Below are 20645 nucleotides of genomic sequence, written 5' to 3'. Positions count from 1 at the left end.
TTGTCTAAATATTTAAAAATATTTAATAATTATTATTCAGTGAATCAGGACATTTTTTATTTCAGGTGATAGAAGTATTCATTAGAGCAGAAGATGGCCTTTGTAGAGAGGTGGTAAAACACCTTAATCAGATTGAAGAACAGATCTTAGATCATTTGGCATGGAAACCAGAGTCTCCACTCTGGGAAAAAATTAGAGACAATGAAAACAGAGTTCCTACATGTGAAGAGGTTTGTGAAAATAACATCTTTTTATGAGAAAAATACATCAATATCTAATCTATTAATAATCCTTTTGGGGATGGGAGGGTGGCAATTGGGTTTAATATGTTGTAATTAATTACACCTTGTTATGAGAAAAACTTGGGACTGTAACGTCGTCCCTCTCTACCCGCGAATTAGGAAGGTGCCAAGAGACAAAGAATGACTCAGACAAGTCCAGCTTGGCAAGTAGATATGTTTATTAAGACTTAGATATGTAGGGGCTGGGCGCGGTGGCTCATGCCTGTAATCCCAGCACTTCGGGAGGCGGAGACCAGTGGATCACCTGAGGTTGGGAGTTTGAGACCAGCCTAACCAACATGGAGAAACCCCGTCTCTATAAAAATACAAAAAATTAACCAGGCATGGTGATGCATGCCTGTAATCCCAGCTACTTGGGAGGATGAGGCGGAAGAATTGCTTGAACCCGGGAGGTGGAGGTTGCGGTGAGCCGAGATTGTGCCATTGCACTTCAGTCTGGGCAACAAAAGTGAGACTCCGTCCCCCCCAAAAAAAAAAGAGACTTACATATGGAGGAGGCAGAGGTGGTGGGGAAAAATAAAAGACTTATATACAGGGTACTCCTAGGTAGCAGCAGGACAGCTCTAGAGATCCTCACTACCTCCCATTGCTAAGCTGCTAATTTTCTGGCTCTTTGCCTACTATGTGTGTGCACGATGGGACTGTTTCCCTTGGTAGTTTCTCAGATCCTCTCTGGGATGTTTGGGTTATCAGGGACATCTGCTCCTTGGCTGGGCACCATGGCCTTGGCTCACTACCCAGCCTTCAGTGTTTAGGCAGCAGACATACACCCTTAAGTAAGGTAAGTGACCTGTCATACTTCACCCCATGTCAAAGAGGAAACGAGTCAGATAATTTGTAGTTGTCCTAAGATTTTGGTGACAGAGTAAAAATTCAGTGTTCTTTCTTGATTTCCTTATCAAGTTTCTCTCCCATAGAGCAGTGGTCCAACCTTTTTGGCACCAAGGACCAATTTCATGGAAGACAATTTTTCCATAGACAGGGTTGGGGGTGGGGGAGATTTTGGGATGATTCAAATGCCTTACATTTATTGCACACTTTATTTCTATTATTATTACGTGGTAATATATAATGAAATAATTACATAATTCACCAAAATATACAGTCAGTGGGAGCCCTGAGCTTGTCTTCCTGCAACTAGATGGTCCCATCTGGAGGTGGTGGGAGACAGTGACAGATGAGCAGACATTAGATTCTCATAAGGAGCATGCAACCTAGATCCCTTACGTGTGCAGTTCACAATAGGGTTCACACTCCTATGAGAATCTAATGCCACCACTAATCTGACAGGCGGCCAGCACAGGTAGCAATGTGAGTGATGGGGAGCAGCTATAAATACAGATGAAGCTTTGCTCGCTTGCTTACTTGCCTGCCGCTCACTTCCTGCTATGTTGCCCGGTTCCTAACAGGGTCCACGGCCCAGGGGTTGGGGACCCCTGCTTTAGAGTGGTTGATATTCAAACTCTCCAAACCAATAATGAAGGTTGACTCATATTTAGTATCCAATTACAAGGTTTTGCATTTTTTGACTGACAAAAGTTTTTTTTTTTAACTTTATTATGAAAATGGGAAAGACAGCTGATTTTATTTAGATGGAATAATCGTTGAGACTTTTTCCGCCTTAGATTACTATTGGATTTCTAATTAAAGTGCTGTTTTGGATCCTGGCATTCTGTGTAACCAATTCTTCACAGGTCATGCCACCTCAGAACCTGGAAAGGGCAGATGAAATTTGCATTGCGGGCTCCCCTTTGACTCCCAGAAGGGTGACTGAAGTTCGTGCTGATACTGGAGGTCTTGGAAGGAGTAAGTTTAAAATACTAGGGGAATATTTTGGGGCTTACTATCTGGAAATTTAAATTTTATTTAACCCTATAAGTGAAGTTAATAGGGTATATATTAGAAGAAAATATTCCATGCATTTTTGTGTCACATGAATCACTTAAAAGAAGGGCCTTTAAAGACTATTTAAGAACACAGGAAAATGCATGATATAACAGGTATCTTTTAAAAAGGATAGACGATAGACTGCTATATTTATTTAATTTTTTTTTTTTCTTTTGAGACAGAGTCTCGCTCTGTTGCTCAAGCTAGAGTGCAGCAGCCCAATCTCAGCTCACTGCAACCTCTGCCTGCTGGGTTCAAGCAATTCTCATGCCTCACCCTTCTGAGTAGATGGGACTACAGGCATGCGCCACCACGCCTAGCTAATTTTTTGTATTTTTGTAGAGACGTTTTGCCATATTGGCCAGGCTGGCCTCGAACTCCTGACTTGAAGCAATCCTCCTGCCTCGGCCTCCCAAAGTGCTAGAATTACAGGCATGAGGCACCGTGCCTGGCCGACTGCTATATATTTAATATGATCCCTATTTTTAAAGTGTATGTTTATTTATGAGCATGCAAAATGGTGGAAATGGAAAAACCAAACTGTTAAGATCATTGTTGGGTGATAGAATTCCTGGTGATTTCTGTAAAATTTTTAAGGCAAATACGTATTACTTTTAAAATCAGGAGAAATAGAAAAGCCTTCTTAAAGATAGAGCTGCATGATCCAGTTAGGTATAGACAAGGCAGTGAGTTAAGACAACTGAGTGTGTTCTACTGTGTTGAGCTGTGCTACCCTAGTTAATGACATTAGTGCTGGCCCAAGAAATACAGAAAAGGGCAGTTTTGCTATCCATCTGGTTTATATTTTTTAGGCAGCTGCTTAGAAGATCTGCAAGGTGAAAGGTTTTAGTTTACATATGTGAGAGAGAACTGCTTTTTAAAGAGCAATTCAGTAAATCCAGAGAGTTCTAAATCCTTGGATCCAATTCAAAGAATATCCTTATTTCTAGATCACTTTTATAATGTAATTGGTAAGAACTGGCTACAGAAGAAATACGAGTTTTAAAGTCAGGAATCACTCTAGGCTGGGCATGGTGGCTCATGCCTGTAACCCCTGCACTGTGGGACACCTAGTCGGGAGGATCGCTTGAGCCCAGGAGTTCAAGACCATCCTGGGCAACATAGCAAGATGCCATCTCTACCCCCCCAAAAAAAACAAAAATCACTCTAGGTCAGTGTATACTTAATAGACATGGATGATCCTTATGAAAAGTCCTTATTTTTGAAAGATCTGACAGTTGGTCTTTCTTAGTCTATTTTTGTAGAATTTTCCCTTCCCTAATCTACAGATTAGGAAGACTTGACTTTAAACTTCATTTTCTTTGTACTTATCACTTCTCAGTTTTCCTGAGATCTCTTGATATTTTACAAGAAAAAATGATCATAATGTATTCTTTCTGATTCTGCAGCGTTGTATCAAATACAAATCTAGTAAGTTTATTTACTTTTGTATCATCTGGAAATTGAAATGTTAAGCCACAGTTTATTAGTATTTACTCCTATCAATACTTCTTACAAACTTCCTACATATGTTTTAAAATTTAAAAACACACTGATGCACAGCTCTTAGAGGTGGACACAGAAGAAGGAAGAAATGCTTCTCAAAAATTCATACATTATTGTGAATACTTAAAAATAGACTAAGCCTTAATAGGTTGTTCAGATAATGAAGAAGTTTTACAAACAGTGGTGATTGTTGTGGCCACATTGTAAATGTAATTGATACCACTGAATCATACACTTAATCGTACCACTGAATCGTATACTTAAAAATGGATGAAATGGTAAATTTTGTTATATAAATATATATACAAATATATATATTTATAAATATATAAATATATATACAAATATATACATTTATAAATATACAAATATATATACAAATATATATAAATATACAAATATATATATTTATATATAAATATATATTTATAAAGATATATAAATACATATATAAATATATATTAATATATATAAAAATATACATATTTATATATATATTTTTTAAACCCACAATTTTAAAAAACTAGCCTGTAATACCAGCACTTTGGGAGGCCAAGGCGGGTGGATCACCTGAGGTCAGGAGTTTGAGACCAGCTTGGCCAACATGGTGAAACCCCATCTCTACTAAAAATACAAAAATTAGCCATGCCTGGTGGCATATGCCTCTAATCCCAGTTACTCAGGAGGCTGAGACACAAGGATCACTTTAACCCAGGAGGCAGAGGTTGTATTGCGCCAAGATCAGGCCACTGCACTCCAGCCGGGGTGATAGAGTAAGACTCTATGTCTCAAAAAATAAAAAAAAAAAAAACAGTTTACCCCAAACCATTGAATTGTACAATTTAAGTGGATGAAATTTATGGTATATAAACTGTTTTAAAAAAATAAATTATGCTTAATTGAATCCAAATCATGCATGTCTACCTTGCTTAAGAACATTATTGAGTTTTAATACTTTTTATATGTGGAAAAAGACAAAGATCAAAATTGATAAAACTGGTGGCGGAATGCTCCTAGATGACATACTACCAATCATGTCCCCTTAAGAAGTAGTGGCTCTATAGTAAAATCACATCTTCCGTGAGTGGTAGGTGGAAACTAAATATGGCAGAAAATATTATAGAAAAATGTAGTACAGAAAAAAAGGGTAATTCCTTAAATCATGAAGGTTCTTCAGTAGTGGAAGACAGAGTCGGGTCTGATTTGGGAAAGGGGGAGTGGAGAAAGGAACACTGCAAGACAAAAAATTCCATTTTAAAATTTGCTCTCAGTTGTGTTCACTGAACACTAATGAAAACTCACTAATGGATATAGGTAAGATGACTTCTGTAATTCTTGTTTGCTTTTTGAATTATGAAGTATTTCAAACACTAGTTATTTTTGAACATAACAGCTTGGATGAAAGTCAGATCTGAGTCTCCTTCAGTGAAATGCTTTGTTTGATTTGTTTTGAACCTAGGCATAACATCTCCAACCACATTATACGATAGATACAGCTCCCCACCAGCCAGCACTACCAGAAGGCGGCTATTTGTTGAGAATGATAGCCCCTCTGATGGAGGGACACCTGGGCGCATGCCCCCACAGCCTCTAGTCAATGCCGTCCCTGTGCAGAATGTATCTGGGGAGCCTGTTTCTGTCACACCGGTTCCTGGACAGACTTTGGTCACCATGGCAACCGCCACTGTCACAGCCAACAATGGGCAAACAGTAACCATTCCTGTGCAAGGTAAGGAAGGCAGAGTTGGATATTGAGTTCCTTCTCTGTGGCGTGTATTGAAAAGTTACCTGAGGTTTGGCTAGAGTGAGTAGGGGACAGAGGAGTGATGGGGAGAGAGGGTTTGGGAGAGGAGAAATTGTAAACCTCTGCCTGGAGAACCTCTTATTATCAACATTTTCTTCATGCCTTTTTTCTCTGTCACAAACTAGGTATTGCCAATGAAAATGGAGGGATAACATTCTTCCCTGTCCAAGTCAATGTTGGGGGGCAGGCACAAGCTGTGACAGGCTCCATCCAGCCCCTCAGTGCTCAGGCCCTGGCTGGAAGTCTGAGCTCTCAACAGATGACAGGAACAACTTTGCAAGTCCCTGGTCAAGTGGCCATTCAACAGATTTCCCCAGGTGGCCAACAGCAGAAGCAAGGCCAGTCTGTAACCAGCAGTAGTAATAGACCCAGGAAAACCAGCTCTTTATCACTTTTCTTTAGAAAGGTAATTTTTCACGTACTCTTACCAGAGCATGAGCTTGGGAAATACAAGTGTTAAACAAAGTTTGAAATGTTTTTGTTTATCTCCTAGGTATACCATTTAGCAGCTGTCCGCCTTCGGGATCTCTGTGCCAAACTAGATATTTCAGATGACCTGAGGAAAAAAATCTGGACCTGCTTTGAATTCTCCATAATTCAGTGTCCTGAACTTATGATGGACAGACATCTGGACCAATTATTAATGTGTGCCATTTATGTGATGGCAAAGGTGAGTACCATTTTGGAACTGTAAAGGCAAATATAGGTCTTCATTACTGAAAACATTTTTTAACCGCTTTCTTGAAGTACAATTTACATGCTCTATAATTCATCTATTTAAAATGCACAACTAAAAGGGTCTTAGTATATTCACAGATATGTGCAATACTCACCACAATTTTAAAACAGAATATTCCATTATATAGTTATATGAGAGTATTTTTATCCATTTATTAGGTAATACATATTTTAGTTGTTTCTACTTTTGGCTATATGCATAATACTGCTATTAGCATTTGTGTTTGGGTTTTTGTATAGACATATATTTTCATTTCTCTAGGGTATATACCTAGTAATGGATTGCTGGGTCATACATTAACTATGTTTTAACCAGTTAGGGAATTGCCAGACTGTTTTCCAAAGTACTGTACCATTTTACACTTACACAGGCAGTATAATAAAGATTTTAGTTTCTCCACTTTCTCATTAACACTTATTATCTTACTTTGTTTAAATAACTTATTGAGGAGAAATTCACATAACAAAATTAACTGGGGTTTTTTTGGGTTTTTTTGTTTGTTTGCTTTTTGAGATATTGTTTCACTCTTGTCACCCAGGCTGGAGTGCAGTGGTGCATCTCAGCTCACTGCAACCTCTGTCTCCCAGGTTTAAGCGATTCTCCTGTCGTAGCCTCCCGAGTAGCTGGGATTACAGCCATGTGCCACCACGCCTGGCTAATTTTTGTATTTTTAGTAGAGATGGGATTTCACCATGTTGGCCAGGCAGGTCTCAAACTCCTGACCTCAGGTGATCCGCCCGCCTCGGCCTCCCAAAGTGCTGGGATTACAGGCATGAGCCACCGGGCCCAGCCAAATTAACTATTTTAAATTGAACAATTCAGGAGCATTTAGCACATTTACAGTACTAAGTGTAATCAATGGTTGTATACTCACCACTTCTATCTAGTTCCAGAACATTTCTGTACCTGCAAAGTAAAACTCCTTTCCTGTTAAGTAGTTTCTCCCCATTCTACCTCGCACAACACCTGGCAATCAGCAATTGGCATTCTGGCCGTATGGATTTATCTGTTCTTAATCGTTTATAGAAATGGTACAATAAGCGACCTCTTGTGTATGGCTTCTTTTACTTAGGATAATATTTTCAAGGTTTATCTATGTTGCAGCATGTATCAGTACTTCATTCCTTTTTATGACTGAATGATATTCCATTGTATGGATAGGCACAATTTTTTTCTCCATTCATACAGTGATGGATATTTGGGCTGTTTCCACCTGTTGGCTATAGTGAATAGCGCTGTTGTGAACAGGTATATCATGTACCTGTTTGAGTGCCTGTTTTCAGCCCTTTTGAGTTTATTACTAGCAGTGGAACTGCAGGGTCATATGGTGATACTATGTTTAACTTTTTTGAGGAATCCACCATACTGTTTTCCACAGAAGCAGCACCATTTGACATTGCTACCAGTAATGCACAAGCGTTCCAGTTTCTCCGTATCCTTGCCAACTTATTTTTATTATAGCCATCTTAGCAGGTATTGGGTGGTATATCATTGTGGTTTTGATTTTCATTTGCCTGATGACTTAAGGATGTCAAGCATCTTTTCATTTGCTTACTGGCCATTTGTATATCTTATGTGGAGAAATATCTTTAAATCCTTTGCCCATTTTTAAATTGTGTTACTATTGAGTTATTGGAGTTCTTTGTTTTGGATACAACTACCTTCTCAGACATATGATTTGCAAATATTTTCTCCCATTTGGTGTATCTTTTCACTTACTCGGTAGTGTCATTTGAAGCATAAAAGTTTTTAATTTTGATGAAGTCCAGTTACCTGTTTTTTGGTTTGTTACTTGCACTTTGGGTGTCCTAAGAATCCATTGCCAAATCCAAGGTCACTAAGATTTATCCCTGTGTTTTCTTCTGATTTTTATAGTTTTATCTCATAGTTAGGTATTTGATCAAATTTGAGTAATCTGTGTATGGTATGAGGTAGTAGTCCATTTCCATTCTGATTATGTGGCTGTGCAGTTGTCTCAGCACCATTGAAAAGAAGATTTTTTTCCTCACTGAATGGCCTTGGTGGCCTCCTTGAAAATTAGTTGACCGTTGACAACATGTGGGTTTATTTCTGGACTCTAAATTCTATTCCATTGGACTATATGTCTATCCTTATGCAATACCATATTCTCTAGATTAGAGAGTTGCTTTCTTATAAAGTTTTGAAATTGGGAAATATGAGTGCTCCTACTTTTTTTCTTTTCAAGATTATTTCAAGAGTCCCTTGAATGAATTTTAGAATCAGATTATCAGTTTCACAAAGGAATAAGCTAGGATTCTGATAGAGTTGCACTGAATCTGTAGATCAATTTGGGGAGTATTGCCATCTTAACAATTTTATGTCTTCTGATCCATGAACATAGAATGTTTTTCCATTTATTTAGATCTTCAGTATTTTTCAACAATGTTTTGTACTTTTCAGAGTATGTTTGCAATTCTTTTGTTAAATTTATTCCTAGTCTTATTGATGCTATTCCAAGTGTAGTTGTTTCATTGTTAACGTGTTCATTGCAAGTGCATAGAAAAACATTTTTGTATATTGATCTAGTATCCAGCAGCCTTGCTGAACTTATTAGTTCTAATAGTTTTCTAGTAGATACCTTAGGATTACTATGTAGGAAATCATGGAATTTGCTTATAATTTTACTTCTTATCCAAACTGGATGCCTTTTATTTCTTTTTTTTTTCCTAATTATCTTGCTACAACCTCCAGTACAGTTGAACAGAAGTGTCGAAAGCAGAAATCCTTGTCTTGATCTTAGGTGGAAAGCATCTAGCTTTTCACTATTAAATTATGATTTTTTCCATAGTTGCCCTTTATCAAGTTGAGGAAGTTCCCTTCTTTTCCCAGTTCATGGAGTGTTTTTTATCATGAAAGGGCATTAGATTTTGTCAAATGCTTTTTTTGTGTCCATTGAGATGATCGTGTGTTTATTGTTTTTTTTATTCTATCAATATAGTGTATTACACTGATTAATCTTCCTATGTTAAACCAGCCTTGCATTTTTGTTGTAAATCCCTCTCAGTCATGGTGTATAATTCTTATTTTTTTCTTTTTTTGAGACAGTGTCTCACTCTGTTACCCAGGCTAGAATGCAGTGGTGAGATCATAGCTCACTACAAACAGCCCTCCCATCTTTGTCTCCTGAGTAGCTGCGACTACAGGCACATACTACCATGCCTGGCTAATTTTTAAAATTTTTTGTAGACAGGGTCTACCATGTTGCCCAGGCTGGTCTCGAACTCCTAAGCTCAAGCAATCTTCATGCCTCAGCCTCCCAATGTGTTGGGATTATAGGCATGAGCTACTGCACCCAGCTGCTATAATTCTTTTCTTTTTTGTTTTTGAGATGGAGTTTCGCTCTTGTTGCCCACGCTAGAGTGCAGTGGCACGATCTTGGCTCACCGCAACCTCTGCCTCCCAGGTTCAAGCAATTCTCCTGCCTCAGCCTCCCAAGTAGCTGGGATTATAGGCATGTGCCACCACCCTGGGCTAATTTTGTATTTTCAGTAGAGACGGGGTTTCTCCATGTTGGTCAAGCTGGTCTCGAACTCTCAACCTCAGGTGATCCACCTGCCTCGGCCTCCCAAAGTGCTGGGATTACAGGCATGAGCCACGGTGCCCAGCCTATAATTCTTTTTATATGTTGCTAGGTTTGGTTTGCTAACAGTTTGTTAAGGAATTTTTTTTTCAATTAAAAAACTTACTTATTTTTTCAAGTTTCCACATGCAGCAGTGATTCCTAAGGAATTTTACCCTTATTCATAAGAGGCATTGGTCTGTAGTTTTCTTGTTATGGCTTTGTCTGGTTTTATTATCAGGGTTATTACTGGTCTCATAGAATTGAGTAGGAAGTGTTCTCTCCTCTTCTATATTTAGGTATTCTTTTTTTCCTTTTCCTTTTTTTTTTTTTTTTTTTTAATTTACAGCTGTCTGAAAGACCCATGGATATGAGCTTCTTGGTATTAATGTTTTAAAGTTTGGTAGAATTCAGCAGCGAAGCTGTTGAGACCTGAGATCTTCCTTGTGGGAAGTTTACTGATGACTAATTCCGTCCTGTATTTGTTACAGGTCTATTCAGATCATCTGTTTCTTCTAGAATCAGTTTTGATAATATATGTCTTTCTAAGAATTTGTCTGTTTCCTCTGGGCTAAACTGTTGGCAAATAATTATATTTCCTTCTGTTCTTTTTTATTCTTTAAGGTCAGTAGTAATGTCCTTTTCCTTTTCTGATTGTACTTTTTGTTTGTTTTGTTTTTTGAGACAGAGTCTCACTCTGTTGTCCAGGCTGGAATACAGGGGCATGATCTTGGCTTACTGAAACCTTGGCCTCCTGGGTTCCAGCAATTCTTGTGCCTCAGTCTCCTGAGTAGCTGGGACTACAGGCCTGTGCCACCTCGCCCAGCTAATTTTTGTATTTTTAGTAGAGATGGAATTTCCCCATGTTGCCCAGGCTGGTCTTGAACTCCTGGCCTCAAGCAATCCATCCACCTTGGCCTCCCAAGTGCTGGGATTACAGGCGTGAGCCACCGTGCCCTGCTCTTTGTAGTAGTTTGAGTCTCCTCCCTTTTGTTCTTGGTCTAGCTAAAGGTTTGTCAATTTTCTTGATCTTTTTCTTTTAAAAACCAGGTTTTTGGTTTCATTTGTCTTACCTATTTTTGTGTTCTTTATTCATTATTATATAATCTGTTTCCTTCTTTCTGCTTACTTGAGGCTTGCTTTTTGCTCTTTTCTATTGTTTTAAGATGGATGTTTAGGTAATTCATTTACTGTTTCTCTTAATATCTTTTTCCCCCAAATCCTTTATGTAGATCTGAGTATCTTTTAAAAGATACCTTTCCAATATCTCAATCTCTTTTATTATTATTATTATTTTTGGAGACAGCATCTTGCTGTGTCGCCTAGACTGGAGTGTAGTGCTCACGGCAGCCTTCCTCCAGGGCTTAAGTGATCCTCTTCCCTAAGCTTCTTGAGCTGGGACCACAGCCGTGCACCACCATGCTCTGCTAATTTTTTGCAGAGATGAGATTTTGCTATGTTACCCAGGCTGGTCTCAAACTCCTGAGCTCAAGCAGTCCTCCCTCCTCAGCCTCCCAAAGTGCTGGGATTACATGCGTGAGCCATTGCCCTTCTTCATTTTTAATGTAAGCATTAACAACTATAAATTTTCCTCCATGCACTGCTTTAGCTGCATGAGTGTGGGTACAGTGTGTCTTCATTTCAAAAGTATTTTCTGATTTCTGTTTTTGACTTCTGTTTGACTCACTGGTTATGTAGCAGTATGTTGTTAACTTCGTATTTGTAAGTTTCCCAAATTTGTTATTGATTTCTACTTTCATTGTGGTTGAAAACACACTTTATTTCAGTTCTTTTAAATATATTAAGAATTGTTTTATAGCCTAGCATATATGGTCTATCCTAGAGAATTTCAAAGTACATTTGAGAACACTGTGTGTTCTGTGGAGGTTGGGGAGAGTGTTCCGTAGATGTCTGTTAAGTCTAATTGTTTTATATTGTTAGTAAAGTGTTCTGTTTCCTTGTTGATCTGCCTAGACCTTCTCTCCATTATTGAAAGTGAGGTACTGAAATCTGTAAATATTGCTGAACTGTCTACTTTTCCCTTCACTTCTGTCACTTCTCACTTCAAGTATTTTGTGCTGTGTTATGAAGTGTGTGTATAACTGTTATAGATTCCTGATGGCTTGACCCTTTTATCATTATGGAATGTCCCTTTTTAATAACTTTTTGTCCTAAAGTCTGATTTATAGTGTGATACATATATACACACACACACACACAGAGTCATCCAACTTTCTTACAGTTTCTGTCTGTATATCTCTTTCTATCCTTTCATTTTTGAATGTATTTGTATTTTTTTAATCTAAAATGTCTCCTGTAGATAAAAATAATTTGGATTTCTTTTGCCTTTTGACTATGTATATAATTGGATTTATATCTGCCATTTTACTTTTCGTTTTCATGTCTTTCCCTTTGCCTTTTCAGCTTTGCTTTTGCATTAGGGTCAATATTTTGTAAAGTAGCATTTTCATGTCAGGTTTCTTTCACTGTGTGTGTGTGTGTAGTGGTAGCCCTAGGGCTTGCCATATATATCTTAATTTATCAAAAATCAGCTTCAGATTATACTCATTTAATTCCAGTGAGATGTAGAGGTGTTCACTGTTTCGTTACACATATTACATCCATAAATGTACAACTCCACCAGTACATTGTTATAATTATTGATATAATTTTATGACTTCTAAAGTAGCAGAGAGGCAAGGAGTATAAGCGTGTATTTAAAACTTTTGCTATAGTAACCTTATTAATAATTTCTGGTTTTCTTTCTGGTTTTCTTTCTTTCTTAAGACAGAGTCTCGCTTTGTTGCCCAGGCTAGAGTGCAGTGGTGCAAACTCAACTCGCTGCAACCCCTGCCTCCCAGGCTCAAATGATCCTTCCCGCCTCAGCCTCCCATGTAGCTGGGCCTACAGGGTGCAGGCATGTGCACCATGCCCGGCTGATTTTTGTATTTTTTTGTAGAGACAGGGTTTCGCCATGTTGCCCAGGCTGGTGTCGAACTCCTGGCCTCAAGCAATTCACTTGCCTCAGCCTCCCAAAATGTTGGGATTACAGGTGTAGCCACTACGCCCAGCCTACTTCTATTTCTGTTATTCATTCCTGTGTCTGTGAGTTGCCATCTGGAGTAATTTCCTTTGCCCAATATGGCTTTGCTCCTGCCTACGTCCTTTGTACTGTTTTTGGCAAATATATTACATTTTTGTATGTTACAGGTACATTATATATATATTATTTTATACAATTGATTTTTTAATCAAGAAAGGAGAAGAAATTGCATTTATACTCTATTTATGATTATATAATTATCTTTACCAGTGCTCTTGGCTTTCTTCATGTATAGTATTGTCCAGGGGCATTTGCTTTTTTGGCTTGAAGAATTTTGTATAGTATTTCTTGTAAGGGGTTTTGCTAGCACCAAATTCTGTTTTTGTTTATCTGAGAGTACATTTTTTCACCTTCATTTCTGAAAGATAACTTGCAAAAATTTTGAATATTGATATTTCACAGATAAAAATCTTGAGTAACTTTTTAATAATGGATTCTTAGCTTAATATTTTTTCTTTCATCACTTTGAATGTTATCCCACTGCCTCTTGGCCTCTGTAGTTTCTGATTAGAAGTCAAATTTTATTTTATTGGGGTTTCCCTGTAACTGAAAAGTTGTTTTTCTCTTGATGCTTTCAATATTTTCTCTTTCTTCGGCTTTGAGCATTTTTACTGTGATATATCTGGTTATAGATGAGTTTATCCTACTTGCAAGTCACTGAATGTCCTGGAGATGTAATTTAATAAATTTGGGAAGTTTTCAGTATTTCTTTGAACATTTTTTTCTGCTTCTTTCTCTCCTCTCCTGATTCTCCCATTACACTTATGTTGATTTCCTTAATGCTGTGCCACATTTCTCTGAGGCTGTTTATTTTTCTTCATTCTTTCTCTGTTCTCAGATCACACAATCTCTTCATGTTTGCTAATCTTTTTGGTTTTTTTGCTACTTCAAATCTATTTTCCCTAGCTTCTAGTGAATTTTTCATTTCAGTTACTGTAATTTTCTACTCCAAGTCTTTTTTTTTGAGACGAGTCTTGCTCTGTTGCCCAGACTGTACAGTGGCTCAATCTCAGCTCATTGCAACCTCCGTCTCCCGGGTTCAAGTGATTCTCCTGTCTCAGCCTCCCTAGTAGCTGGGATTACAGGCACATGCCACCATGCCTGGCTAATTTTTGTATTTTTAGTAGATACTGGGTTTCACCATGATGGCCAGGCTGAACTCCTGACTTCAAGTGAGCCACCCTCCTCGGCCTCCCAAAGTGCTGGAATTACAGGTGTGAACCACCGCACCCGAGCTCTAAGTCTTGATTCACATATTATTCTTAATGAATTTTAATAGATATTCTTGAATCGATGTATCTTCATTTGCTATATGCCTTTAATACCATTTCCAGAGACTTTAAATAGCTTTTATATAATTTTCACCCCTTTTACTGGGCAGCAGGTTCACACAGCTCCTCACACTATTATGGTGGAAATTGCTGTATCTCTCAGAGCACTCTCATTGTTTGCCAGGTCACAAAAGAAGATAAGTCCTTCCAGAATATTATGCGTTGTTATAGGACTCAGCCACAGGCCCGGAGCCAGGTAACTACATTTTCTCTATGGGCTGAAAATAACGCTTAAAGTCTGTGATGAATACAAAAAATTAACCATAGTTGACTCTCTGGCCTTTTTTTCCAAGATAAACACCTGGGACTCTACTTAAGGGAAATTTCTGCTTTAATCTTCTTTATTCTTGATGTCACATGTTGATTAAGTTCTCTTTTCCTCAGAAGGCAACAATGTTAAATATTTGATTGCCTTCTCAATTCAGAAAAATCACAAGATAGATAGGAATTAAGAAGTTACTTGGTTTCTATGTCACCATTCTGGTTTAGTAAACATATTGTACGTTTAACCAAGAGAATGTCACATGGAAATTTAAAACCCACTTTGCCTTTATTACCATTCGTCTCTGAGAGGCAAATTGGCCAGATCTGTGTATCTGACTTAGAATGACTTGACTTTATGGTTGGGTGCTGTTACCGCAGCGTGGTACTGCAAGTAGTACTTGGCATGTGAAGCTAGATGGGCTCTGATTGAATCTTAGATCTGTTATAATTTGAGTTATGTTTCTTAACCTCTTCTGAGGACAACTATTGCTACACAGATTATTGTGAAAAGTAACATATGTCAAGGTCCTATCACCAAGGGTGTGCTCAACAAATACTAGTTTACATCCCCTTCTCATTGTTTCTCTAAAGGTGTACAGAAGTGTTTTGATAAAAGGGAAAAGAAAAAGACGAAATTCCGGCAGCAGTGATAGCAGAAGCCATCAGAATTCTCCAACAGAACTAAACAAAGATAGAAGTAAGTGGGATCTTTGTGAACTACAAGACAAAATTAGGAGCTTTTCTTTTTAGGACTTGAAGTAACCATTACTAAATGAAATAACTATAGAAACTATGAAAGTGTATAAACAAAGGGTTTAATGGATTAGTAAACCAAATTCTGGGTGGCAAAACTGTCTATTCCATAGCTTTGGGGCACATATTCTATAACATTTTTCTCCAGGAGAATTAGAGCTTTCAGTGAGGAATCTGCTTGCCTGAGTTTCAGAAAGGACTGACATGTCAGTTGGAGCCATGCTATGGAAATACCATCCCCTACCTGTTGGTTTGTCCTAGGGCTTAGGTCCTAGAAAACTTGGTGTAACTTATTACTACTACTCAGAAAGCCCTTGCTATGGTTATGGCATAGGGATATCAAGTTAAAATCCTAGCTGAGCTTTGCCTTTTGGTGTGAAGAACAGAGTGCCTACTCACTGTTATTAGCAAGTAATGCAGGTAGCTGTTCCCTTTCTCCTACTTTTTAAAAATTAAAACAATCTATACTAGCAGCTTTTGTATTGACACCCTGTGTTCTCCTGGCTGCAGCCAGTAGAGACTCCAGTCCAGTCATGAGGTCAAGCAGCACCTTGCCAGTTCCACAGCCCAGCAGTGCTCCTCCTACACCTACTCGCCTCACAGGTGCCAACAGTGACATGGAAGAAGAAGAGAGGGGAGACCTCATTCAGTTCTACAACAACATCTACATCAAACAGATTAAGACATTTGCCATGAAGTACTCCCAGGCAAATGTAGTAAGTATTACAGGGATCATTTCATGCTTTTTTCATGAGTATTGAGGAATTATTTATGATTTATATATGGACCATTCACCTGGTCCATATATAAACTAGTTTTGGCCAAGCGTGGTGGCTAACACCTGTAATCCCAGCACTTTGGGAGGCTGAAGCGGGCAGATCAGTTGAGGTCAGGAGTTCGAGACCAGCCTGGCCAACGTGATAAATAAAACCCAGTCTCTACTAAAAATACAAAAATGAGCCAGGCGTGGTGGAACACATGTGTAATCCCAGCTACTCTGGGGGCTAAGGCAGGAGAATTGTTTGAACATGGGAGGTAGAGGTTGCAGTGAGCTGAGATTGCGCCACTGCACTCCAGCCTGGGCGACAGAACGAGACTGTCTCATAAATAAATAAGCTAGTTTTACAAATAATTCTATTAAGTAAAACTGAGGAGGTCTGTAATTTACCTAACCAACATAAGTTCTGTTGTTAAGCATTAAACAAGAATAAGATTGTATTTGGAGTCCCTACAAAGTATAGTAGTACAAGAGACAGGCTACATGGGTTCAAATTGTCTAGTACTTAACAGTAGTGGTAACCTTGCAAATCATTAAATTTTCTCTGTACCTTGTTTCCTCATATATATAAAACATGGGAATATAACTAGTTCTTAGCATATGGAGTTGTAAGGATGAAATGACATAATGTATAAAAATTGCTTAAAATAATAACTGGCACAAACTAAGCACTTAAGGTTTGCTATTAGAATGTTTTTCTTTAGGTTAAATTAGTGCTAATATATCACTCTTATCATTCTCAGTAAAAATACCTCATTATAAATTTCTTTTCTTAGAGTTACTGATTTTTTTTTTTTTTAACAGATGGATGCTCCTCCACTCTCTCCCTATCCATTTGTAAGAACAGGCTCCCCTCGCCGAATACAGTTGTCTCAAAATCATCCTGTCTACATTTCCCCACATAAAAATGAAACAATGCTTTCTCCTCGAGAAAAGATTTTCTATTACTTCAGCAACAGTCCTTCAAAGGTGAGCCTAACATCAATCTTGGCCTTTACTAACCCCAGAATGCTTCAGATGCTAGAAAGAGGGTTTGTGCTAAGCCTAGGCACTCATTAGAGTGATGAGAGCTACCAGGGAGCAGTGATCAGTCAGTTCCCATGCAGCAAAACCCAGGATTTGTTGTTTTTTTGCTTTTTTTGAGGGTGGAATTTTAGGGTTGGAAACAGGGTAAGGGATTTGGATTTCTTTTTATCCCCTCTATTTATACATTTTGAACATTTTGCTATAAACCTGAAGTTTGTGTTTATCCCATTTGTAACAATTTTCCACATGTGTTAGGGAAATAAATTTTGGATTCCTTACCAAAGGCCTGTTTCTGGGACAGGCAGTGTCCTCTGGACTCTGGCTAAGGGGAGAAGTTGACATTTTGGACATTGCAGTGCAATAGTCATATTAGCACAGATGTATGTGGCAACAGCTGCCTCATTCTAACAAGGGGAAGGAAGCTTGAGTCAGGCCTTAATGTTGAAAAGTCAGGGAGCTGCTGAGGTATGGAAGGGCATTCAGTAGGAAGCGGGTAAGGGGAAGAAAACCGTATCCTTGAGGCATGATCCAAAGCTCGAATACAGGTATCATGCTATGTTAGCGAGTGGAACTGGACTGTGAAGGCCCTTACATGATGAGATTTGTATTGATAAAGGTTGCATAGAGGCTGGGCGTGGTGGCTCACACCTGTAATCCCAGCACTTTGGGAGGCCACTGTGGGCAGATCACCTGAGGTCAGGAGTTCAAGACAAGCCTAGTCAACATGGTGAAACCTCATCTCTATTAAAAATACAAAAATAAGCTGGGCATCGTGGCATGCGCCTGTAATCCCAGCTACTCGGGAGGCTGAGGCAGGAAAATTGCTTGAACCCGGGAGGTAGAAGTTGCAGTGAGCCAAGATCGCACCATTGTACTCCAGCCTGAGTGACAAGAGTGAAACTCTGTCTCAAAAAAAAAAAAGATTGCTTAGAAATACACACACATATATAGGGCTTGAAATCTTAAAAAAAAAAAAGTATCATGAGAAAATGGTAGAGGATGGGGAAGGTATCATAGAGGAGACTAGGGAGACATGACACCCAAATGCAATGCATGATTTTTGATCCTGCATAGGAAAACACTGCTATAAAGGACATTTTGAGGAAATTTTGAATGTGGCCCTCAGTGTATTTTTTTTTTTTTTAAGTTTCTTTGGTGTTGATGATGCCTAGTAGATTATGTAGGAGACGGTGCTGAAAGTATTCAGAGGTAAAGTGACTCAGTGTCTGCAGCTTACTTGCACACGGGTTGGTTGCAATATATTTAGGTAGGGAGAGAGTGACAGCAACTCTCAGACATTAATGATTGATAAGTGGGTGCTCAATGTACTATTTTTCCAACTCTTTGTAGGCTTGAAATCTTTTAAAAAGTTGAGGAAAACAGTCCGGGTACAGGGCCTCACGCCTGTAATCCCAACAGTTTGGCTGGCTGGGGTGGGAAGATTGCTTGAGGCCAGGAGTTGGAGACCAGCTCAGGCAACATAGCAAGACCTCATCCCTACAACAAATAAAAATTAGCTGAGCATGGTGCCATGCACCTGTAGTCTTAGGTACCCAGAAGGCTGAGCCCAAGAGTTCAAGGCTGCAGTGAGCTATGCTCACGCCACCACACTCCAGCCTGGGCGATAAAGTGAGAAACCCTGTCTCTTTGGGGGAAAAAAAAAAAAGGTTGAGGAAAACAAGTAAACAAGAACAGCAAAAATCTGTTAGAAAATGTAATAATGGGCCGGGCATGGTGGCTCATGCCTGTGATCCCAGCACTTTGGGAGGCCACGGTGGGCTGATCACCTGAGGTCAGGAGTTCAAGACGAGCCTAGTCAACATGGTGAAACCCCATCTCTACTAAAAATACAAAAATAAGCCGGGCATGGTGGCGGACACCTGTAATCCCAGCTACTCAGGAGGCTGAGGTGGGAGAATTGCTTGAATCCCGGAGGCAGTTTGCAGTCAGCTGAGATCATGCCATTGCACTCCAGCCTGGGGGACAAGAACAAGACTCCATCTCCAAAGAAAAATAGAAAATGTAATAATGGAGAAACCTTTCCTATCATAGTAAAAACAAAAAAAGGGTGTAAAGGTGTCACATGCTTTGGAATAAATTTATAACTTTTGAAAACTGGAATAAATGAAGAGATACCAGTGTTTCTGAATAAGAAGACCAAATATTTAAAAGATATACTTTCTCCGTTACATAGGCTTAGTCTAATTCCAATGATATTCCTAGTAGGACTGGTTATGAAACATGGAAACATAAATTGGCAGTAACAGCCCCAAAAAGCAACTGGAGTTGGAGGAAATGATTCTCATGGCTTAAATTAGACTCTCATCCTGAAACCTATAAATTCTTTTTTTTTTTTTTTTTGAGACAGAGTCTCACTCGTTGCCCAGGCTGGAGGGCAGTGGTGCAATCTCGGCTCACTGCAAGCTCTGCCTCCCAGGTTCACGCCATTTTTTTTTTTTTGAGACAGAGTCTCACTTGTTGCCCAGGCTGGAGGGCAGTGGTGCAATCTCGGCTCACTGCAATCTCTGCCTCCCAGGTTCACGCCATTCTCCTGTCTCAGCCTCCCTTCCTGAGTAGCTGGGACTACAGGCGCCTGCCACCGTGCCCGGCTAATTTTTTGTATTTTTATAGAGACGGGGTTTCACCTTGTTAGCCAGGATGGTCTCAATCTCCTGACCTTGTGATCCGCCCGCCTTGGCTTCCCAAAGTGCTAGGATTACAGGTGTGAGCCACCGCGCCCAGCCTGTAACCTATAAATTCTAAATGGATTACAGAGTTAAATGGAAAAAAAGAACAGAATAATATCAGGTAATAGACAAAGCAGATGAACTGGAATCATAATACTCAAAAGGCGTCTTAAAAAGGAGGAAAAAAGGAACATACAGGAAAATAGCATTTAAATGTAAATGGTCTAATAAGTGTACCAATTAAAAGTTAGAATTTATCTGATTGGACAAAAAAGCAGGACCAAACTATATGTTGTTCGTAAGTTATATACTTTAAATATAAAAATGTGTATTCATGAATGGAATATTACTTGGCAATAAAAAGGATGAAGTACTGATACACACTACAATATGAATGGACCTTGAAAACACTGTTAAGTGAAAGAAGTCAGTCACAAAAGAATACATATTTTATGATTCCATTTATATGAGTTGTCCAGAATGGGCAAATATCTAGAAGCAGAAAGAAGATTCGTGGTTGCCAAGGGTTGTGGGGAATAGAGTTTCTGCTTATGGACAAGAAGTTTCTTTCTGGGGTGATGAAAGAATTCAAAAATAGAATGTGGTGATGGCTACTCTGGGAACATACTAAAAGCCATGGAGCTGTACACTTCAAATGGTTGTATAATACAGTGTAAGAATTATATCTCAATAAAGCTGGAAGGGTGGAAAAGGTTATACCATGCTACCACTCATCAAAAGAAAGTTGGAGTGGCTGTATTAGTATCAGAGAAAGTAGATTTCAGAGCAAAAAATATTATCAGTGACAAAGTGGGTCGTTTCCTATTATAAAGAGGACATAAAACCCTAAATAGAAAAAAAAAAAAAAAGATAGTCAAGAGATTT

The 20645-nt window shown here is 38.8% G+C and overlaps 1 protein-coding gene across 3 annotated transcripts in view; it reads left to right on the top strand.

Annotated features, from left to right (window-relative positions):
* RBL2 (RB transcriptional corepressor like 2) overlaps nt 1-20645 on the top strand; it is a 107049-nt gene that overhangs the window by 79858 nt on the left and 6546 nt on the right. For all 3 annotated transcript variants that reach the window (XM_021931974.2, XM_021931973.2, XM_021931975.2), the window contains 9 exons: nt 66-230; nt 1997-2108; nt 5155-5424; nt 5625-5905; nt 5993-6169; nt 14377-14448; nt 15108-15213; nt 15780-15985; nt 16852-17016. In XM_021931974.2, coding sequence (XP_021787666.1) covers nt 66-230; nt 1997-2108; nt 5155-5424; nt 5625-5905; nt 5993-6169; nt 14377-14448; nt 15108-15213; nt 15780-15985; nt 16852-17016 — 1554 coding nt within the window. The remainder of the gene's footprint in view (nt 1-65; nt 231-1996; nt 2109-5154; nt 5425-5624; nt 5906-5992; nt 6170-14376; nt 14449-15107; nt 15214-15779; nt 15986-16851; nt 17017-20645) is intronic.

Source organism: Papio anubis, chromosome 18 (assembly GCF_008728515.1).
Source record: "Papio anubis isolate 15944 chromosome 18, Panubis1.0, whole genome shotgun sequence".
Taxonomy (NCBI): domain Eukaryota; kingdom Metazoa; phylum Chordata; class Mammalia; order Primates; family Cercopithecidae; genus Papio; species Papio anubis.
Note: the sequence above shows the minus strand (reverse complement) of the source record. Positions and strands in the feature narration are given on the sequence as shown.